The sequence below is a fragment of the Pristiophorus japonicus genome, chromosome 3 (genome assembly GCF_044704955.1).
Source record: "Pristiophorus japonicus isolate sPriJap1 chromosome 3, sPriJap1.hap1, whole genome shotgun sequence".
NCBI classification, from domain to species: domain Eukaryota; kingdom Metazoa; phylum Chordata; class Chondrichthyes; family Pristiophoridae; genus Pristiophorus; species Pristiophorus japonicus.
In genome coordinates, this window is record NC_091979.1 from 217246201 (window position 1) to 217270695 (window position 24495).

Here is a 24495-nt window from a genome sequence, read left to right on the forward strand (position 1 = left end):
CACCCGAGGAGCCGCAATATAAAACGGGCATCTTATCCACTACTTCACCCAATGATGATACTGAACTGTTCCACTGGATTGTTTTATTTTTTTTCCTTCTTTCCATGTTATAATTTACAATCTTAAAACAAACACACACCTCCAAAAAGAGACACTCACTGCAGGAGATGCACAGCCACATGCCCAATAACCATTGACAAGATCGCTCCAAGTACAGGGGCTAAAACCTGGTACATAAATCACACTTCACTTTATGAATGTTTAGCATGTACAAATTATAGTGTCAGATTGGCTCAGTGGCATCACTCGTACCTCAGAGTCAAAAGGTGGTGGCCCAAATCCCACCCTTGGATTTGAGCAAATGCTCTTGGCTGACGTTTTTGTGCTGTCGTGAGGGAAAGCTGCATTGCTGGATGTGCCTCTAATCAGAGGAAATTAAACCGAGGCCATGTCTGCATGCTCAGTTGATTGAAAAGATACCATGGCACTAACTGAAGAGCGAGGAGGTGCTTGGAGAGGCAGTCGGGACTTCGGCGACAGGCCTATAAAAGGCACAGCAGGGAGTCCGGGGCCCAACGTCGGGGAGATACGTGGAGAGGCAGTCGGGACTTCGGCGACAGGCCTATAAAAGGCACAGCAGCGAGACCGGGTCCCAACGTCGGGGAGGTGCGTGGAGAGGCAGTCGGGACTTCGGCGAGAGGCCTATAAAAGGCACAGCAGGGAGTCCGGGGCCCAGCATCGAGGAGGTGCGTGGAGAGGCAGTCGGGACTTCGGCGAGAGGCCTATAAAAGGCACAGCAGGGAGTCCGGGGCCCAGCGCCGAGGAGGTGCGTGGAGAGGCAGTCGGGACTTCGGCGAGAGGCCTATAAAAGGCACAGCAGGGAGTCCGGGGCCCAGCGCCGAGGAGGTGCGTGGAGAGGCAGTCGGGACTTCGGCGAGAGGCCTATAAAAGGCACAGCAGGGAGTCCGGGGCCCAGCGCCGAGGAGGCAGTCGGGACTTCGGCGAGAGGCCTATAAAAGGCACAGCAGGGAGTCCGGGGCCCAGCGTCGAGGAGGTGCGTGGAGAAGCATGGCTTGTGCAGCTACAGGGAGAAGGCAAAAAAGTAGAAAGAAATAGAAAGGTGACGTCACAGCCAAGGGGGTAAGTGATTGGTAAGTAGCTTTTCTTTTTTCTCTTCTATAACAGTAAGTAACCTTTAGCATTGTTGTTGCCAATTTAAGTGTATCTAAGGGTTAAGTCATGGCAGGACAGCTCGGACACGTGTTATGCTCCTCCTGTGCCGGTGTCCCTGACGACTACGTGTGCGGGAAGTGTATCCGCCTCCAGCTCCAGACGGACCGTGTTGCGGAATTGGAGCTAAAGGTGGATTCCCTCTGGAGCATGCATGATGCTGAGAATGACGTGAATAGCATGTTTAGTGAGTTGGTCTTACTGCAGGTAAAGGGTCCACAGCCAGCGAGGGAATGGAAGACCAGGAAGAGCAGTGCAAGGAAGGTAGTGCAGGGATCCCCTGCGGTCATCCCCCTGCAAAACAGATACACTGCTTTGGGTACTGTTGAGGGTGATGACTCATCAGGGGAGGGCAGCAGCAGTCAAGTTCATGGCACCGTGGCTGGCTCTGCTGCACAGGAGGGCAGGAAAAAGAGTGGGAGAGCGATCGTGATAGGGGATTCAATTGCAAGGGGAATAGATAGGCGTTTCTGCGGCCGCAACCAAGACTCCAGGATGGTATGTTGCCTCCCTGGTGCAAGGGTCCAGGATGTCTCGGAGCGGGTGCAGGACATTCTGAAAAGGGAGGGTGAACAGCCAGTTGTCGTGGTGCACATTGGTACCAACGATATAGGTAAAAATCGGGATGAGGTCCTACGAGACGAATTTAAGGAGCTAGGAGCTAAATTAAAAAGTAGGACCTCAAAAGTAGTAATCGCAGGATTGCTACCAGTGCCACATGCTAGTCAGAGTAGGAATCGCAGGATAGCTCAGATGAATACGTGGCTTGAGCAGTGGTGCAGCAGGGAGGGATTCAAATTCCTGGGGCATTGGAACCGGTTCTGGGTAAGGTGGGACCAGTACAAACCGGACGGTCTGCACCTAGGCAGGACCGGAACCAATGTCCTAGGGGGAGTGTTTGCTAGTGCTGTTGGGGAGGGAAACTAATATGGTAGGGAAATGGGAACCAATGCAGGGAGACAGAGGGAAACAAAATGGAGACAGAAGCAAAAGACAGAAAGGAGATGAGTAAAAGTGGAGGGCAAAGAAACCCAAGGCAAAAAACAAAAAGGGCCACTTTGCAGCAAAATTCTAAAGGGTCAAAGTGTGTTAAAAAGGCAAGCATGAAGGCTCTGTGCCTCAATGCGAGGAGTATTCGGAATAAGGTGGACGAATTAACTGTGCAGATAGCAGTTAACGGATACGATGTGGTTGGTATCACGGAGACATGGCTCCAGGGTGACCAGGGCTGGGGACTCAACATCCAAGGGTATTCAACATTTCGGAAGGATAGACAGAAAGGAAAAGGAGGCGGGGTGGCGTTGCTGGTTAAAGAGGAAATTAATGCAATTGTAAGGAAAGACTTGGATGATGTGGAATAGGTATGGGTGGAGCTACGGAATACGAAAGGGCAGAAAACGCTAGTGGGAGTTGTGTACAGACCACCAAACAGTAGTAATGATGTTGGGGAGTGTTTGCTAGTGCTGTTGGGAAATCAGAGACGCCTCTGGTGTCCCTGACGATAACGTGTGCAGGAATTGTGCGGGCATCAAACAGGAAATTAGGGGTGCATGCAATAAAGGTGCAGCAGTTATCATGGGCGACTTTAATATGCATATCGATTGGGCTAACCAAACTGGAAACAATACGGTGGATGAGGATTTCCTGGAGTGCATAAGGGATGGTTTCTGGACCAATATGTCGAGGAACCAACTAGGGGTGAGGCCATCTTAGACTGGGTGTTGTGTAATGAGAGAGGATTAATTAGCAATCTCGTTGTGCGAGGCCCCTTGGGGAAGAGTGACCATAATATGGTGGAATTCTACATTAGGATGGAGAAGGAAACAGTCAATTCAGAGACCATGGTCCAGAACTTAAAGAAGGGTAACTTTGAAGGTATGAGGCGTGAATTGGCTAGGATAGATTGGCGAATGATACTTAAGGGATTGACAGCGGATGGGCAATGGCAGACATTTAGAGACCGCATGGATGAGCTACAACAATTGTACATCCCTGTAAAAATAAAAAAGGGAAGGTGGCTCAACCGTGGCTATCAAGGGAAATCAGGGATAGTATTAAAGCCAAGGAAGTGGCATACAAATTGGCCAGAAATAGCAGCGAACCCGGGGAGTGGGAGAAATTTAGATCTCAGCAAAGGAGGACAAAGGGTTTGATTAGGGCAGGGAAAATAGAGTACGAGAGGAAGCTTGCAGGGAACATTAAAATGGACTGCAAAAGTTTCTATAGATATGTAAAGAGAAAAAGGTTAGTCAACACAAACGTAGGTCCCATGCAGTCAGAATCAGGGGAAGTCATAACTGGGAACAAAGAAATGGCAGACCAATTGAACAAGTACTTTGGTTCGGTATTCACTGAGGAGGACACAAACAACCTTCAGGATATAAAAGGGGTCAGAGGGTCTAGTAAGAAGGAGGAACTGAGGGAAATCCTTATTAGTCGGGAAATTGTGTTGGGGAAATTGATGGGATTGAAGGCCGATAAATCCCCAGGGCCTGATGGTCTGCATCCCAGAGTACTTAAGGAGGTGGCCTTGGAAATAGCAGATGCATTGACAGTCATTTTCCAACATTCCATAGATTCTGGATCAGTTCCTATGGAGTGGAGGGTAGCCAATGTAACTCCACTTTTTAAAAAAAGGAGGGAGAGAGAAAACAGGGAATTATAGACCGGTCAGCCTGACATCGGTAGTGGGTAAAATGATGGAATCAATTATTAAGGATGTCATAGCAGTGCATTTGGAAAGAGGTGACACGATAGGTCCAAGTCAGCATGGATTTGTGAAAGGGAAATCATACTTGACAAATCTTCTGAAATTTTTTGAGGATGTTTCCAGTAGAGTGGACAAGGGGGAACCAGTTGATGTGGTGTATTTGGACTTTCAGAAGGCTTTCGACAAGGTCCCACACAAGAGATTAATGTGCAAAGTTAAAGCACATGGGATTGGGGGTAGTGTGCTGACATGGATTGAGAACTGGTTGACAGACAGGAAGCAAAGAGTAGGAGTAAATGGGTACTTTTGAGAATGGCAGGCAGTGACTAGTGGGGTACCGCAAGGTTCTGTGCTGGGGGCCCAGCTGTTTATATTGTACATTAATGATTTAGATGAGGGGATTAAATGTAGTATCTCCAAATTTGCGGATGACACTAAGTTGGGTGGCAGTGTGAGCTGCGAGGAGGTGCTATGAGGCTGCAGAGTGACTTGGATAGGTTAGGTGAGTGGGAAAATGTATGGCAGATGAAGTATAATGTGGATAAATGTGAGGTTATCCACTTTTGGTGGTAAAATCAGAGAGACAGACTATTATCTGAATGGTGACAGATTAGGAAAAGGGGAGATGCAACAAGACCTGGGTGTCATGGTACATCAGTCATTGAAGGTTGGCATGCAGGTACAGCAGGCGGTTAAGAAAACAAATGGCATGTTGGCCTTCATAGCGAGGGGATTTGAGTACAGCGGCAGGGAGGTGTTACTACAGTTGTAAAGGGCCTTGGTGAGGCCACACCTGGAGTATTGTGTACAGTTTTGGTCTCCTAACTTGAGGAAGAACATTCTTGCTATTGAGGGAGTGCAGCGAAGGTTCACCAGACTGATTCCCGGGATGGCGGGACTGACATATCAAGAAAGACTGGACCATCTGGGCTTGTATTCACGGGAGTTCAGAAGAATGAGAGGGGATCTCAGAAATGTTTAAAATTCTGACGGCTTTAGACAGGTTAGATGCAGGAAGAATGTTTCCAATGTTGGGGAAGTCCAGAACCAGGGGTCACAGTCTAAGGATAAGGAGAAAGCCATTTAGGACCAAGATGAGGAGAAACTTCTTCACCCAGAGAGTGGTGAACCTGTGGAATTCTCTACCACAGAAAGTTGTTGAGGCCAATTCACTAAATATATTCAAAAAGGAGTTAGATGTAGTCCTTACTACTAGGGGGATCAAGGGCTTTGGCAAGAAAGCAGGAATGGGGTACTGAAGTTGCATGTTCAGCCATGAACTCATTGAATGGCGGTGCAGGCTCGAAGGGCCTACTCCTACACCTATTTTCTATGTCTATGTTTCTATAAATGGCTTTCCCAGTATCCCGGCCAACTTTCCTCCCTCAACTAACAGCAACAAAACAGATGAAGTCCTCATTCATCTTGCTGTTTGTGAGACCTTGCTGTGAGCAAGTGGATTGTGATGTTTGCCTACATCGGCCAAGTATCACTTTGCGATATCCCAAGGACGCAATACAACTTCCTGTAGGAAAGGGACTGATTCCCAATTATAATCATTTCTGTTGCACACTCCACAGCAATGGAGAAGCACACTGCAAAAGCTAAGAAACAATTGACAAAAAATAAATTCACTGTCCTGCGCACATACATAATATAGTTTCATTGTCAAAAGCACACATATATTAGGCATCAATACCGGACAAGTCTTACTGAGTTATAACAGTGATCTTCTATAGGCATATAAATAGTAAACGGTAGTAAGAGGAGGGGTGGGGCAGATTAGGGATCAAATAGGAGACCTATGCATGGAGGCAGAGGGCATGGCTGAAGTACTAAATGAGTACTTTGCATCTGTCTTCACCAAGGAAGAAGATGCTACCAAAGTCATAGTGAAAGAGGAGGTAGTGGAGATACTGAATGAGATAAAAATTGAAAAAGAGGAGGTACTAGAAAGGCTGGCTGTACTTAAAGTTGATTAGTCACCAGGACCAGATGGGAAGCACCCTGGGGTGCTGAGGGAATTTAAGGAGGAAATCATAGAGGTACTGGCCATAATCTTCCAATCCTCCTCGGATACGGGGGGTGGTGCCAGAGTACTGAAGAATTGCAAATGTTACACCCTTGTTCAAAAAGGGTGTAAGGATAAACTCAGCAACTACAGGCCAGTCAGTTTAAGCTCGGTACTGGGAGGCTTTTGGAAACAATAATCAGGGACAAAGTTAACAGTCACTTGGACAAGTGTGGATTAATTAAGAAAAGCCAGCACGTATTTGTTTTAAGACAAATCATGTTTAACTAACTTGATCAAGTTTTCTGAATAGACAACAGAGATGGTTGATGAAGGCAATGCGTTTGACGTGGTGTAGATGGACTTCCAAAAGGCACTTGATAAAGTGCCACATAATAGTCTTGCCAGCAAAGTTGAAGCTCATGGAATAAAAGGGACAGTGGATACGAAATTGGCTAAGTGACAGGAAACAGAGAGTAGTGGTGAATGGTTGTTTGTCAGTCTGGAGGAAGGTATATAGTGGTGTTCCCCAGGGATCGGTACCAGGACCACTGCTTTTCTTGATATATATTAATGATTTGGATTTGGGTGTACAGAGCACAATTTCAAAATTTGCCAATGACACAAAACTTGGAAGTATAGTGAACAGTGAGGAGGAGAGTGGTAGACTTCAAGAGGACAAAGACAGGCTGGTGAAATGGACGGACATATGGCAGATGAAATTTAACACAGAAAAGTGCGAAGTGATACATTTTGGTAGGAAGAACAAGGAGAGGCAATATAAACTAAAGGGTACAATCCTAAAGGGGGTGCATGAACAGAGAGACCTGGGAGTATTTGTGCAAAAATTGTTGAAGGTGTCAGGGCAGGTTAAGAAAGCGATTAAAGTAGTAGGTGGAATCCTGGGCTTCATAAATAGAGGCATAGAGTACAAAAGCAAGGAAGTTATGATGAATCTTTATAGAACACCAGTTCATTCTCAACTGGAGTATTGTGTCAAAGTCTGGGCACCGCACTTTGGGAAGGATGTGAAGGCCTTAGAGAGAAGATTTATGAGAATGATTCCAGGGATGAGGGACTTCAGTTACGTGGATAGGCTGGAGAAGCTGGGGTTGCTCTCCTTAGAGTAGAGAAGAATGAGAGGAGATTTGATAGGGGTGCTCAAAATCATGAGGGGTCTGGACAGAGTTGATAGAAACTGTTCCCATTGGCAGGAGAGTTGAGAACCAGAGGACACAAATTTAAGGTGATTGGCAAAAGAACCAAAGGTGACATAAGAAAAAACTTTTTTATGCAGTGAGTGGTTAGGATCTGGAATGCACTGCCTGTAAGGCTGGTGGAGGCAGACTAAATCATGGCTTTCAAAAAGAGAAATGGCTAAGTACCTGAAAGAAAAGAATTTGCAGGGCGACGGGGAAAAGGGCGGGGGAGTGGAACTAGCTGAAGTGCAGAGAGCCGGTGCGGGTTCGATGTGCCGAATGTTCTCCTTCTCTGCTGTAACCATTCTATGCTTCTATCTCTAGTGGCTCAGTTGGTAGCACCCTCGCCTCGGAGTCAGAAGATTGTGGGTTCAGTCCCACTCCAGAGACTTGAGTACAAAATCTAGGCTGACACTCCAGTACAGTGCTGAGGGAGTGCTGCATCTTTTGGATGAGACGTTAAACTGCTCTCTCAGGTGAATGTAAAAGATCCCATGGCACTATATCGAAGAAGCATAATTTATGGGAGCTTGTTGTGTGCAAATTGGCTGCCGCGTTTCCTACATTACAACAGTGACTACATTTCAAAAGTGCTTAATTGGCTTTAGGACGTTCTGCAGTCATGAAAATTGCTATATAAATGCAAGCCTTTCTTTGATGAAACCAGACCATTCAAACTTTGCTATTTTGAATGTCAACTGAACCCCTAAACTAGATTATTCTGCTGAAATTTAGTAAGGGGGAGAAATTTGGTGTCCATTCGAAAATTAGACAAGTCACATAGGAGCACTGAAGGTGAAGTAAAATCTGGAAAATAGTGTTTGCAATCGCACTTCTGACATGTCCAGCTTATACCTTTTCAGAATAGACTGGCTGAGGCTTTGGTGGAGGTGCAATGGGCACCTGAGGAGCGACGGGCAGTGGAACTGTCGGAGGAGCAGGAAGCTGAAGCAATGGCAGAGGTGGTGGCAGAGAAGGCGGTTCGGCAGGAGGCATTTCTTGAGCTGATGTTTGGTCCTCCAGCAGCACAGCTACAAACACACAGGATAAAACAGTAAACAAACAAAACACAAGTGGCAAAACCTACAACACAAAAGCAAAATACAGTGAATGCTGGAAATCAGAAATAAAATCAGAAAATGCTGGAAATAGTCAGCAAGTCAGGCAGCATCTATGGAGAGAGAAACAGAGTTAATGTTTCAGGTTGATGACCTTTCTTCAGACAAAAACTACAATTAGCCATTTCCATCAGCACAGTGAATGAGCCAAATCAACAGAGATGTATATCTGAATCAGCTGGCAATGTCCACCCAGAGAAGATGCTATTTTGATTAATTACAGCACAGTTGCTGGATTCAGCAGTATCTTCCCTCATTCTTTGAATGGAGTTCTAGTATTGTCACTGAGATTGCAGCTTGGACTGTAGGTGCTTTCCCACTAGAATTCCGTGAAGTATGTTCAGGTCTTTCCAAACCTGGGTTGTAGCAGTGGGAGCAATTTAAGAAGAATTCAGAGTGTCTTACAGGAAGCAGATTGATATAATTGATAAATGGTGGGTTGAAAAAGCGCAGGAGATCCATCATCTAGCCGACAATCATGACGTGCGTAGATTTTTTAGCGCAGTCAAGTCCATCTACAGCCCAAGCACTCAAGGTCCTATTCCACTGAGAGCAAGAACGGAGTGGCGCTCATCAAGGACAGAGAGGCAGTCAGTGCCTGCTGGAAGGAGCACTTCGAGGACCTCCTCAACCAAGACGCTATCTTTAACACGAATGTCCTTGATTCCATCCCACAGCATGCTACCCGTCACCACCGCAGCACAATCCCAGCATGTCATGAGGTTGTAAAGGCCATCCAACAACTGAAAAACAAGGCCTCAGAAGAAGACGGAATCCCCGCCGAAACACTAAAGCATGGCGGAGAAGTACTCTTGGCATGAGTCCGTAACCTTATGTTTCTTATCTGGAAGGTGGAGAGCATGCCAGGAGATCTCAGAGACGCCGTAATCGTGACCATCTTCAAGAAAGGGGACAAGTCCGACTGCGGTAACTACAGAGGAGTTTCCCTGTCTGCCGCAGAGAAAATCATCGCAACAATCCTCCTCAATAGTCACCTCCCAGTGGCTGAAAAGCTCCTCCCAGAGTCGCAATGCAGATTCCGCCCACTAAGGGACACAACGGACAAGATTTTCACCGCGCAAGAAATCCAAGAAAAATGTAGGGAGCAGCATCAATGTCTGCACAAGGCTTTCTTTGACCTCACAAAGGCCTTAGACTCTAAACCGAGGGGGATTATGGAGTGTTTTTCACAAATTCCTCTGTCCTCAAAAATTCGGCACCATCCTCCGCCTGCTTCACGATGACATGCAAGTCATGATTCTTTCCAACGGATCCACCACAGGCCCAATACAAGTGCAGACCGGGTCAAACAAGGTGGTGTCATCACACCAACGCTCTTCTCAATCTTCTTTGCTGCAATGCTTCATCTCACCCTTAATAAGCTCTCTGCTGGAGTGGAGCTAATCTACAGGACAAGTGGGAAATTGGACAACCTCCGACGCCTCCAGTCCAGATCCAAGGTTGCTCCAACCTCTGTCATTGAATTACAATATGCAGATGACGCTTACGTTTGTACACACTCGGAGTCTGAACTCTAAACTATCGTTGACAGCTTCACTGAAGTGCATGAGAATCTGGGCCTCACATTAAACATTAGTAAGACAAAGGTACTCCACCAACCAGCATCCGCCATACAGTACTGTTCCCCGGTTATCAAGATCCATGACGAGACCTTGGACAATGTGGACCACTTCCCATACCTTGGGAGTCTACTATCAGCAAGGACAGACATCAATGACCAAGTCCAACACCGCCTTCAGTGTGCTAGTGCAGCCTTCGGCCGCCTGAGGAAGAGTGTTTGAAATCCAGAATCTCAAACCTGGCACCAAGCTCATGGTCTACAGAGCAGTAGTGTTACCTACCTTCCTATATGCTTCAGAGACATGGACTTTGTACAGCAGGCACCTCAAAGCACTGGAGAAGTACCACCAATGCTGCGTCCGCAAGATCCTGCAAATCCATTGGCAGCATAGGCGCACCAACATCAGCGTTCTCTCTCAGGCCAACATTCCCAGCATCGAGGCAATGACCACGCTCGACCAGCTCTGGTGGGCGGGTCACATTAGCCTCGGGTATGCGGATAGACTCCCGAATCAAACACTCTACTCTGAGCTACGTCACGGCAGACGAGCCCCAGGAGGGCAGAAAATACACTTCAAGGACACCCTCAAAAACCCCTTGAAAAAATACAACATCCCACCAACTCTTGGGAATCCTTGGCCTAGGAACACTCAAAGTGGAGGAAGAACATCCGAGAAGGCACCGAACACTTCGAGTCTCTTCACCGGGACCACGTGGAAGTAGAAACAACGAAAGGAGCGTACGACAAATCAAGCACCCCACCCACTCGTCCCTCCAACCATCATCTGCCCCACCTGTGTCAGAGACTGTAGATCCCGCATTGGTCTCATCAATCACCTTAGAACTCATTTTTAGTGTGGAAGCAAGTCATCCTCAACTCTGGGGAACTAAGAAGAAGATATTGATATAATATTGAAACTTATTGGAAATTCATAATTAACCCATTCCAACACACTGCATAACGCTATTGACAACTTGCAGTCTTTCTCTTTCACCAAAGCTTGGAATTCAGAAATTCATTGATCAGACACAGCACATCTTAGTGCAGCTTTGAGGCTTTTGTCCAGCAGTTGCGAGCAGTACTTTTGAATTCATCAGAGAATATCGACTCGCATGAAACATGTCTGACCCGCCCCTGCTCTCCATCCAGAACCCGGTTGGATGTTGCCTGCCCTTTGCCATGACCTCTGTGTACAACTGAGCAGGTCATTATCCAGATGGAACAACAAAAGAGCACAGTCCCTTGAAGCATTCCATCATCACAGTATCCATACCATCCCTGGGGCTTGTCCTAGCCCCAACTGCTCTTAAGGTTTCATTCTGAATCAGACCTCAGTACTTTAACAAAGAAGGCTAGCAAGCAAGGCCAAGTTTGAAGCAATGTTCTGGGGTTTCAAGAGAGAAATAAACAAGTTCCTGGCATCTGGACTCATGGCTATTACATTTTATGAATGTTATAGAGAAAAGGAGCTACGTGGATATACAAGCCAGATGGATCATCTTGTGCCAAATGATATACGGACTAAAATCACACCAGGTCTGAAAGAGAAAAGGCAAAGGAGAGTATTTTGTATGTGGAATTTAACCTACATACAAAAGAATGAGGACAACCACACCGATGGGAAGGCAATTTAATATTCCTCCTTATTCATTCAAACTTCTACGTACAAATTAATTATTTCTGGGTAACAGATAACAGATATAAGATGCTAACAACAGGGACTACAGCAGTACCGAATCATTTGTGCCTTAATCTACCAGATCCAAAGAATAATGTTTCAGGGCTAGATGGAGCAGACACTGGCCTTTCACTTCAGGGGCCTGGGTCCAGATCCAGCCCGGACAGATGAAGTGCCTGCTGGTTAAAGGGGTATTACAGACCACAAGGTAGCTGGTACAGAAAATACCAAACTGGTATAGTGGGAAGCATCCAGCTGAGGTTGGAGCCGAGGGCATATCATTTGGGCGGTATAGAAAGGACTTTATTCTGCAACTCATGACATACCTGACTTGGGTTTGTCACAAAGTATTGCATTCTCCACCTTGACAAACACAAAATTTTGCAACAAAATATTACGAGAGCATGTATATTCCTTTGTATTATTGCCACGCAGAATCAAGAGAAACTCTTTACTTACTACTCCACGATGGAAGAGGATGAGTTTCAACTTTGCTTGCGGCTTCATGACCACCTAAAGTCAAAACAAAATACACGCAATGTAATCATATGTTACTTAACAATGGGTCGATCTCAGATTTTCTACCAAACAAGTAAGTGGTGCATTAGCTTAAACAATTGTTCTTTCACTTCTGGCCATTGGATTCACCCCAGATTGATTAAATGAAAATCTTCTGTAGCATTTGACTGCGAGAATGCAGCATGAAATGATTCAGAAATCGCAATTCAGTTCCAAGCAGACGTGGGCCTACAGCACAAAAACCATCCTGAACTGGAAGAAAGACAAAGAAAGAAAAGAAAGAGAAAGAAAAGACAGAAAGAAAAGTGAACAACAGAAGAAAGAAAAGAAAAAGACAAGAGAAGAGAAGGAGAGAAAAGTAAAGACCAGAGAGGAAAAAAAAGATAAGAGGAGAAAAGAGAAAAAGGAGAGGGGACCGGAACCGATGTCCTAGGCAGAGTGCTTACTAGTGGTGCTGGGGAGGGTTAAACTAAAAAGGCTGGGGAATGGGAATCTATACAGGGAGGCAGAGGGAAATAAAAAGGGGGCAGGAGCAAAAGGTAGGAGGAGAAAAGCAAGAGGGGAGGGGCAGAGAAATCAAGGGCAAAAATCAAAAAGGGCCAGATTACAACATAATTCTAAAAGGACAAAGTGTTTAAAAAAACAAGCCTGAAGGCTCTGAGTCTCAATGAGAGGAGCATTCGTAATAAGGTGGATGAATTGACTGCGCAGATAGCTGTTAACGGATATGATGTAATTGTGATTACGGAGACATGGCTCCAGAGTGACCAAGGCTGGGAACTCAACATCCAGGAGTATTCAATATTCAGGAAGGACAGACAGGAAGGAAAAGGAGGTGGGGTAGCGTTACTGGTTAAAGAGGAGATTAACACAATAGTAAGGAAGGACATTGGCATGGTGATGTGGAATCTATATGGATAGAGCTACGAAACAACAAAGGGCAGAAAACATTAGTGGGAGTTGTAAGGAGGTTGGGGATGACATCAAACAAGAAATTAGGGACGCTTGCAATAAGGGTACAGCAGTTATCATGGGTGACTTTAATCTGCATATTGATTGGGCTAACCAAACTGGAAGCAATAGTATGAAGGAGAATTTCCTGGAGTGTATAAGGGATGGTTTTCTCGACCAATATGTCGAGGAACCAACTGGAGAGCAAGCCATCCTAGACTGGGTCTTGTGTAACAAGAGAGGATTAATTAGCAATCTGGTCGTGTGGGGCCCCTTGGGGAAGAGTGACCATAATATGGTAGAATTCTTCATTAAGATGGAGAGTGACACAGTTAATTCAGAATCTAGGGTCCTGAACTTAAAGAAAGGAAACTTCGACGGTATGAGACGTGAATTGGCTAGGATAGACTGGAGAATGATACTTAAAAGGTTGATGGTGGATAGGCAATGGCAGACATTTAAATATCACATAGATGAACTACAACAATTGTACATCCCTGTTTGGCATAAGAATAAAAAAGGGAAGGTGGCTCAACCGTGGCTAACAAGGGAAATTAGGGAAGTGTTAAATCCAAGGAAGAGGCATATAAATTGGTCAGAAAAAACAGCAAACCTGAGGACTGGGAGAAATTTAGAATTCAGCAGAGGAGGCCTAAGGGTTTAATTAGAAGGGGGAAAATAGAGTATGAGAGTAACTTGCAGAGAACATAAAAATTGACTGCAAAAGCTTCTATAGATATGTGAAGAGAAAAAGATTAGTGAAGACTAATGTAGATCCCTTGCAGTCAGAATCAGGTGAATTCATAATAGGGAACAAGGAAATGGCAGACCAATTGAACAAATACTTTGGTTCTGTCTTCACTAAGGAAGACACGAATAACCTCCCGAAAATAACTAGGGGTCAGAGGGTCTAGCGAGAAAGGGGAATTGAGGGAAATCCTTATTAGTCAGAAAATGGTATTAGGGAAATTGAAGGGACTGAAACATAGAAACATAGAAAATAGGTGCAGGAGTAGGCCATTCGGCCCTTCGAGCCTGCACCGCCATTCAATGAGTTCATGGCTGAACATTCAACTTCAGTACCCCATTCCTGCTTTCTCGCCATACCCCTTGATCCCCCTAGTAGTAAGGACCTCATCTAACTCCTTTTTGAATATATTTAGTGAATTGGCCTCAACAACTTTCTGTGGTAGAGAATTCCACAGGTTCACCACTCTCTGGGTGAAGAAGTTCCTCCGCATCTCGGTCCTAAATGGCTTACCCCTTATCCTTAGACTGTGACCTCTGGTTCTGGACTTCCCCAACATTGGGAACATTCTTCCTGCATCTAACCTGTCTAACCCCGTCAGAATTTTAAATGTTTCTATGAGGTCCCCTCTCATTCTTCTGAACTCCAGTGAATACAAGCCCAGTTGATCCAGTCTTTCTTGATAGGTCAGTCCCGCCATCCCGGAATCAGTCTGGTGAACCTTCGCTGCACTCCCTCAATAGCAAGAATGTCCTTCCTCAGGTTAGGAGACCAAAACTGTACACAATACTCCAGGTGTGGCCTCACCAATGCCCTGTACAACTGTAGCAACACCTCCCTGCCCCTGTACTCAAATCCCCTTGCTATGAAGGCCAACATGCCATTTGCTTTCTTAACCGCCTGCTGCACCTGCATGCCAACCTTCAATGACTGATGTACCACGACACCCAGGTCTGAAGGCTGATAAATCCCCAGGGCCTGATAGTCTGCATCCCAGAGTACTTAAGGAAGTAGCCCTAGAAATAGTGGATGCATTGGTAGTCATTTTCAACATTCTATAGACTCTGGTTCAGTTCCTATGGATTGGAGGGCAGCTAATGTAACCTCACTTTTTTAAAAAAGGAGAGAAAACAGGGAATTATAGACCTGTTCGCCTGACATCAGTGGTGGGGAAAATGCCGGAATCAATTATTAAAGATGTAATAGCAGCGCATTTGGAAAGCAGTGACAGGATCGGTCCAAGTCAACATGAATTTATGAAAGGGAAATCATGCTTGACAAATCTTCTGGAGTTTTTTTTTGAGGATGTAACTAGTAGAGTGGATAAGGGAGAACCAGTGGATGTGGTGTATTTGGACTTTCAAAAGGCTTTTGACAAGGTCCCACACAAGAGATTAGTGTGCAAAATTAGGGCACATGGTATTGGGGATAATGTATTGACGTGGATAGAGAACTGGTTGGCAGACAGGAAGCAAAGAGTGGGAATAAACTGGTCCTTTTCAGAATGGCAGGCAGTGACTAGTGGGGTGCCGCAGGGTTCAGTGCTGGGACCCTAGCTATTTACAATATACATTAATGATTTAGACGAAGGAATTGAATGTAATATCTCCAAGTTTGCAGATGACACTAAGCTGGGTGGCAGTGCGAGCTGCGAGGTGGATGCTAGGAGGCTGCAGGGGGACTTGGACAGGTTAGGTGAATATACAGTATCTGCCATACATTTGCCCAATGTGGATAAGTGTGAAGTTATCCACTTTAGTTGCAAATACAGGAAGGCAGATTATTATCTGAATGGTGACAGATTAGTAAAAAGGGAGGTGCAACAAGACCTGGGTGTCATGGTACATCAGTCATTGAAGGTAGGCATGCAGGTACAGCAGGTAGTAAAGAAGACAAATGGCATGCTGGCCTTCATAGCGAGGGGATTTGAGTACAGGGGCAGGGAGGTCTCACTGCAGTTGTACAGGGCCTTGGTGAGACCACACCTTGAGTATTGTGTGCAGTTTTGGTCTCCTAATCTGAGGAAGGACATTCTTGCTATTGAGGGACTGCAGCGAAGGTTCACCAGACTGATTCCCGGGATGGCAGGACTAACATATGAAGAAAGACTGGATCGACTGGGCTTATAGTCACTGGAATTTAGAAGAATGAGAGGGGATCTCATCGAAACATATAAAATTCTGACAGGATTGGACAGGCTAGATACAGGAAGAATGTTCCCGATGTTGGGGAAGTCCAGAACCAGGGGTCACAGTCTAAGGATAAGGGGTAAACCATTTAGGACCGAGATAAGAAGGAACTTCTTCACTGAGATAATTGTGGACCTGTGGAATTCTCCACCACATGAAGTTGTTGAGGCCACTTCGTTAGATATATTCAAAAGGGAGTTAGACGTAGCCCTTATGGCTAAAGGGATCAAGGGGTATGGAGAGAAAGCAGGAATGGGGTACTGAAGTTTCATGATCAGCCATGATCATATTGAATGGTGGTGCAGGCTCGAAGGGCCGAATGGCCTACTGCTGCACCTACTTTCTATGTTTCTATGTAAAAGGCAAAAAGGAAAGAACATTTCTACAGCGTCGTTCATGACCGCAGAACGTTCCAAGCACTTTACAGCCAATGAATTAATTTTGAAGTGCAGACACTGTTCCAATTTACAGACAGCAAGCTCTCACAAACAGCAATGTGATAATGACCAGATAAACTGATTGAGGGATAAATATTGGCCAGGACACTGGGGATAACTCCCCTGCTCTTCTTCATATAGTATCATGGGATCTTTTACTTCCATCTGAGAGGGCAGACGTGGCTTGGTTTAACATCTCATGTGAAAGACAAAGATCACAGGATGGCTGGTATGTCAAGATATGCTGGCATAGTGGTTATGTTACTGGACTAAATCCCACCATGGCAGCTGGGGAATTTAAATCATCTGCCCATCAATAAGTAAGGATTTGGACATTTCAATGCTGGTTCTCTATTGCTCGTTTCAAATTTTTGGTCTGCAAGAGAGCAATTTGCTTGAATTGCTGAATGTTATATTTTAAAAATATGGTCAAGAACAGGCAGTGGCAACAAAAATTGCCAATTGCTAGGTAGCAAGAACTTGGATTTTAACACCTGAATTAACTTCACTCAAAAGGCGATCAGAGGAAATTAATCTTGCGTATCCAAAAGTAAGAATTTATACACACCTTCCACACTCAGGATAGGTTTTTGGCTGGCACTACTTGGCTCACGGTTCTCTCCAACATATCGCCCTTGATTGTCAAAGCTCAAAACAGGGACATACGGTGTGAACGGTGGTAGAGGCCCTCCATTCACTACCTCCCCAATCAGCGCAGTGCGCTTCTGATCAATAAACAGTGACTTCTTGGGCAACAGTGCATAATCTGGATCGTTCAACGTTGATCGATTCAATTCAACATACCTGCAACATATTATATCAATTATAAATTCAGAAGAGTAGATCACATATTATCCATACAGTCTCTTTTGTTCTTTAAATGAAGTTGAAGCTCCTTATACAATTACAAATTACCATCATCCTACTACAGGACGCAGGGGCAGAGAACGCAGGAATAAAAGTAATAAATTGGAAAAAAGCAGATTTTAACAGGATGAGAATGGAACTAGGGAAAATAAACTGGAATAATTGACAGTCAAAGAATTGGAATAGCAATGGGGAACATTTAAAACGGTGATCAGTCTAGTCCAGGAGAAATATATCCCACTCAAAAACAAGAACAAACGTGCCAGTAATGATACCATGGATGAATAAAAAAGGGCTAAATTGAAAATAAAGAATCACAGAAATTTACAGCACAGAAGGAGGCCAATCGGCCCATTGTACTCGTGCCAGCCGACAAAGAGCTATCCAGCCTAATCCCACTTTCCAGCTCTTGGTCCGTAGCCTTGTAGGTTACGGCACTTCAAGTGCATTTCCAAGTACTTTTTAAATGCTATGAGGGTTTTAACTTCTACCACCCTTTCACGCACCCACTGGGTGAAAAAAAATTCTCCTCAAATGCCCTCTAAACCTTCTACCAATTACTTTAAATCTAAGCCCCCTGGTTATTGACCCCTCTACTGAGGGAAATAGGACCTTCCTAACCTCTATCTAGCGCCTCATAATTGTATACACCTCAATAAGATCTCCCCTCAGCCTCCTCAGTTCCAAAGAAAACAAACCCAGCTTATCCAATCTTTCCTTGTAGCTAAAATTCTCCAGTCCAGGCAACATCCTCGTAAATCTCCTCTGCACCCTCTCTAGTGCAATCACATCTTGCCTGTAATGTGGTGATCAGAACTGTACGCATTACTCTAGCTGTGGCTTAACTAGTGTTTTGTACAATTCAACCTCCCTGCTCTTATATTCTATGCCTCGGCTAATAAAGGCAAGTATCCTGTATGCTTTCTTATCTACCTGTCCTGCTACCTTCAGGGATCTGTGGACATGCACTCCAAAGTCCTTCTGTTCCTCTATATTACTCAGTGTCCTTTCATTCATTGTGTATTCCCTTGCCTTGTTAGCCCTCCCCAAGAAAAAGGCATACACTAAGTACACAGACAATAAAGGAGGAGATGACAAAAGGGAATATGAAAAGGTTAGGGAAGAAGAAGTCAAAAAAGAATTAGGAAGGCAAAGAGAAACTACAAAATTGAATTATCAAGGAATATAAAGTGAAATAGTAAAGTATTCTACAGATACATAAATAACAAGAGAAAAATCAGTACATGGTTAGGCCCACTAAAGGATACATATGATCAACTCACAGATAATGACAGCAAAATGGTAGGAATATTAAATAATTACTTTCCTCGGTATTTATCAGGCAGACTAACATGGCAGACATGACATCAGAAGAAAAGATCAGCAAGGATATAAAGACATTTAAGACAGAAAAGGGGGAGATACATGATAAACTAATCAAATAACTGATCCAGATGGATTGTTTATGCACATATTAAAATAAGTTAGGGAAGAGATAGCAGAGGCACTATTACATGTATATATAAACAATTGTGAAAAGGGAATAGTGCCAGAGGACTGACGGACAGCTAATGTGATTCTTATATATAAAACAGTAGATAGAACAATCCTAGGGAACTATAGATCAAAATAGCTTAATGTCAGTGGTAGGAAAGACAAAGATATCCTTAATCGAAGATGTAATAGAAAAACATTCAGAAACAGAAAATATAAGAAATAGTCAGCATGGATTCCAAACGCTATTGAATTCTTTGAAGAAAGTAGTTAAGGGCAATGTAGTAGATGTAATATATTTGGATTTTCAAAAGGCCTTCAATAAAAGGTACCACATAGTAGACTCATGACTAAGGTCAGAACATAGACAAGTAGCAGAATGGATAGCAAGCTGGTTACAAAACTGAAAACAGAGAGTAGGGGTTAAAAAGTAGTTACTCCGACTGGCTAAAGGTGGAATGTGCTGTTCCAGAAGGGTCATTGCTGGAACCACTGTTGTTCAACATTTACATAAACGATTTGGACTCGGGAATCGGAAGTACAATTTCAAAATTTGAGGACGACACCAAATTTGGAGAGGGGGGGGGGGCCGTGTCGTTAATACAGAGGAGGCAAATATGGGAAGACATTAATAAGTTTGCAGAATGGGTGTGTAATTGGCAAATGAATTTTAATATAGATAAGTGTGATGTAATATATTTTGGTAGGAAGAATGAGGAGACCACATACTCCTTGGAAAAGAAGTGTCTAAATACGGTAGAGGAGCAGAGGGATCTGGGGTACAGATGCAGATCACTAAAAGTAGCGATGCAGGTTGATAACAAAAATTAAACAAAGCACTGGGGTTCTAGAGAGATAGAATTAAAAAGCAAAGAAGTTATGTTAAACTTGTATAGACATTGGGTTGGACCATACTTGGGAGTCCTGTGAACAGTTCTAATCTCCATATTATTAAAAAAAGATATAGAGGCACTGGAGAAGGTGCAAAAAAGATTTACGAGAATGATATCATAGCGGAGAGGTTATAACTATCAGGCTGGGTCTCTCTTCTTTCGAAAAGAGACTGAGATGTGACCTAAATGAGGTCTTCAAGATTATGAAAGGGTTTGATAGGATAGACGTTGAGAAAATGTTTCCACTTGTGGGGAATCCAGAACAAGGACAATAAATATAAGATAGTCACTAATAAATCAAATAGGGAATTCAGGAGAAATTTCATCACCCAGACTGTGGTGAGAATATGGAACTCACTACCACAGGGAGTGGTTGAGGTGAATAGCATAAATACATTTAAGGGGAAGCTGGATAAACACAGGAGGGAAAAAAGAATAGAAGGATATGCTGATGGGGTGAGATGAAGAGGTGGGGGAGACTCTTGTGGCGCATAAATGCTCTGTTTCTGTGCTGTTCATACTTTGTAACTACCAAGGACACATATCCCTTAAATCAGGGATCTCCAACCTTTTACAGCTGGGACAGGTGTTGAAAACCCTGAGAATGGCCCAGGTACAACACATGCATAAAAAGTGAGACATCCCCACCACACCCACCTCCCCCAAAAGTGGGACCACAGAGATCAAGACTGCTAAACATGAGACATCCATAAATACAAAAAGTGAAACTCCCAGATGAGAGATCCTGCTTCTAAGAACACAAAAAGTGAGGTGCACATGCACACAAAGTAAGACCTTCCACATACACACAAAGCAAGGACCTCCCCATCCTCCATTTTCCTTCTCTTCCTAAACCCAATTGTATGGAAGTTTCAGCTCTTTAAAGGTCCTGGGCCTGAAGGATCGGAGAGGTCTGCTTGCTGACTGGATTTTGATATTGCTCAAGAAGCAGCCTTTTCCAGTCCTCCAATTCCAGGCACCAGATGAAGTCCAAAGCTGCTGAAATCAGTTTTGGGCAGAAGTGTAAAGACAGGAACCAGCAGGAGCTTGAGGCCTGGTCAAGGACCTCTTAAGAGGCCCTGCCTGGATAGAGGATTGGCTAACTAACAGAAAATCAGGATAAACGTGTAATTTTCCGGTTGACAAACAATAACTAGTGGGGTGCCGCAGTGATCGGTGCTGGGGCCTCAACTAGTTACAATCTATATTAATGATTTGGATGAAGGGACCAAGAGCTAGACTTTCCATTTTGCTGGCTATCGCCCAAAAATGGGCGATGTTCCAGCCGTAACGATGTGTCAGCCTTACTGATCGCTGGAACATCGCCCATTTTTTGGATTGCGAGTTTCGACTCGGCGATAGCCCAGCAATGTGAAGTGGGCCCAATGATGTGGAAGGCAAAAGCTTCCCAAGCAACGGCCTTCTGCGCATGCTATTTTTTTATTGATGACAGGTTTTCCCGCGTTTCGGGAAGTCAAGGGTCATCCACACATGCGCAGAAGGCAAAGGGAGGGGGAGGGAGAGAGAGAGAGAGAGAGAGAGAGAGAGAGAGAGAGAGAGAGAGAGAGAGAGAGAGAAAGAGAGAGCGAGAGAGAGAGAGAGAATACTGAGAGAGGAGGAAAGCAGTGAAAGAGAGGAAAGAGAAAAGACTGAAAGAGATTTATACAGATCACATTTATAAAAAAGAATGTCCAAATCGGAGCATGATGTGTGTGGGGGGGGGGGGGGAGCGGGAGTAAGAGGGCAAAACCCTTCTCCGATGAAGCAAATGAGGCCCTCGTTGCTGAGGTGCACTCCCGGTGGGGTCTATTAACCCAGGGTGCTCGCGGAAAACCCCCACCCCGTGTTTAGCACAAAATTTGGGGGGAGATTGCCGACGTGGTCTCCTCGGCTTCACATGAGGCGAGGTGGTCTGACCAGTGCCGGAAGTGCTGAAACAGCCTAGTTGCTTCAGCAAGAGTAAGTAACAATTTATATTTTACTGATGTAAATTGTAATTATAATTTTAATGAATCTCCTGGATTGAATTTAAGCTTGTTATTCAAACATGTATTACATATACTTCCTGTTAAGATCCGGATAGGGCTATGAACCTGTGCCTTTTTTAAGTCTCTCTGGCTGCTGTCACTTACACAGTGACCCAGCATGGACTGGGGGGGAAAGCTGCCCTTGCTCACTGTCTACCCTGGGACATTTTTGGACATTAGTCGGTCTCTTGCGCCTCCACTCCTTCCTGAAGTGGACCAGCAATCCCATCTGGCATTTGTTGTCCTCTCCTTATAGCCAATGCCGAGTTCAATTGACATTGCAGTCGATAGAGATGTACGTGTCAAGTATTAGCTCCTAAACACAATCTTTGTTATAACCGTGCATCACTTGTGGATAAAAACCCTATTAGCATATATAGTTGGAAATTGTCGTCTTTCCATGACAGCACCAAGTCAATTAGCTTATGCCATGCTCTTTTCACATTTGCAGAGGAAGATTTCTTACAACAGGGCGCACCGGAGGGGGCCCTGCTCAGCTCCAGCCCGACTGACCTCGAGGAGTGAGCAGCCGCACTTATGGGGAGCCACAGTCGATCGGCCATCACCCGTGGTTTGGTAGAGTCCTCCGATGCGTCACGAGTAATGTGTCAAGCAGTGTTAAAATAATGTAACATAATTTCATTATAATATACGAAAGATGTCATGTTATGTCCCCTTCTCTGTCCCTTCCACATAATCATTCTGTCTCTTTCCGACTGATCCAGCCTCCACGGTTTTATGTGCCACTAGATTTACTACCATATGTACATTATTATGTTACGTCTCTTGGTCTCATTTATTGTAGCAGTGCTGATCCTGCTTCGTATGCCAACGCAGCACAAAAATGTGTACCCTTCCGTTCTAATAAGCTCAATTATGTTTTGCAGGTCCAACAACACCGATGAGCAGCGAGGGAAAACCGCAACCTGCATCTCCCCGAATGCAGGTGGTCCTCACGGGTGGTGAGGAGGAGGAGGAAGAGGATGACCAGCTGTTATGTAATGGTCTTGATGCTGATGAAGATACAGTGGAGGAAGCCCCTAGCAGCACACCGGCGGAACTTTCACCTGTAGCACCTGCGACCATAATAATGTCATCGTCTTCGATTGAAGAGGCAATGGGACCAAGCGGCACGCAGCTGGCGACACCAAGGCGCACATTAGTGCCCTCATGGAGGTCGAGTCAGCGAGTCAAACAGACGTCTACCCTGGCCGATCGCTTGGAGGGTTTGACTGGACTGTGCGAGGAGACGGTCGCGATTATTCGCGACCATCCCCAGGTTTGTGGCCTTCACGGAGGACTTCTCCCGGGTGTCACAGCAGACGCTCGTGGAGATGAATGCGCAGACCGCCGCCACCAATGCCTTGCGGCATGCACTGTTGGCGGAACACGGCACTGCACGTGAGCTGCCGCAGACCCCGAGCACCAGCACACAAGCGAGTCAGGAGGAAGGACTTCCTTCTGACTCGGAAGGCGATCCCCCTCTGCTTCGCCTTCCCCTTCAACTCCCCAACAGGCGATCGTGCCACCATCACCCCACCACGGCAGGAAGTCTTGACATTGCCCGCTACATGCCAGCGTCATCTCGGTGTCATCCGGGGACCAGAACAGGCGGATGGGGTTAAGATACGGGGGCGGAAAAGGATCTGGAGGGAAACATAGAAAATAGGTGCAGGAGTAGGCCATTCGGCCCTTCGAGCCTGCACCACCATTCAATAAGATCATGGCTGATCATTCCCTCAGTACCTCTTTCCCGCTTTCTCTCCATACCCCTTAATCCCTTTAGCCGTAGGGGTCATATCTAACTCCCTTTTGAATATATCCAATGAACTGGCATCAACAACTCTCTGCGGCAGGGAATTCCACAGGTTAACAACTCTCTGAGTGAAGAAGTTTCTCCTCATCCCAGTCCTAAATGGCCTACCCCTTATCCTAAGACTGTGTCCCCTGGTTCTGGACCATAACTGTAACGGTGACTGTCCCCAATGTAAGTTCATGCAAAGCGTTCATTTATGAGCTGCTGACACAACATTTTTGCAGCTGCGTAACTTCCATGGGGTTTTTCCAGTCTCTTGCGGGGTGGGGGCACATGGGGCGCGTGAGGCCATGGATTCATCGGCAGGCTGATTGCCTGATTGCCCTCCCCAAGGTCCTCACGAGACTCCTCCGCCTCCTTCTCGTCTGTCTCTTGCACCTCCACTCCTTCCTGCGGTGGACCGGCAATCCCATCTGGCATTTGTTGTCCTCTCCTTATAGCTAGGTTATGCAACATGCAGCACACCACAATAAACTCTGACCTGGTCAGGGTGGTATTGTAGGCTTCCTCCAGAGTGGTCCAGGCATCTGAAGCGCTGCTTGGGCACTCCAATTGTCTTTTTGATGATATTGCGTGTAGCCATGTGACTTTCGTTGTAAAGCTTCTCAGCTTCCATCTGGAGATTACGCAGGGGGGGGGGGGGTCATGAACCAGCTGGCAAGACCATATCCTTTATCTCCCAGCATCCAACCATGACCTTCTGGCTGACTGTCAAACATGTCAGACAGCGCTCTCATGCAGGATGTGAGCATCATGGATGTCGCCTGGAAAATTAGCATTTTCTGCCATGATTATTTGGTTGTGGTCGACAACAAGCACATTCAGGGAGTGAAATCCCTTTCGGTTACAAAGTACCTCTGCATCCTGTAAAGGTGCTTTCAGGACGATGTGCGTGCAGTCTATTGCTCCCGGCACCTTCGGGAAGTTTGCTATTCTGGAGAAACCCAAAGCCCTCCCAGTCTGCGCCTCCCTGGTCATAGGGAAGCTTATGAAGTCCATCCTGCGTGTGTAAAGGGCTTCAGTCAC

At 45.4% G+C, this 24495-nt stretch overlaps 1 protein-coding gene across 1 annotated transcript in view; it reads right to left on the minus strand.

Moving 5' to 3' along the window:
* mcm3ap (minichromosome maintenance complex component 3 associated protein) overlaps positions 1 to 24495 on the minus strand; it is a 132871-nt gene that overhangs the window by 50279 nt on the left and 58097 nt on the right. The window contains exons 11-13 of the mRNA XM_070876281.1: positions 16941 to 17176; positions 11988 to 12041; positions 8006 to 8181 (exon numbers count right to left, since the gene is read on the minus strand). Of these exons, the coding sequence (XP_070732382.1) occupies positions 8006 to 8181; positions 11988 to 12041; positions 16941 to 17176 (466 nt within the window). The remainder of the gene's footprint in view (positions 1 to 8005; positions 8182 to 11987; positions 12042 to 16940; positions 17177 to 24495) is intronic.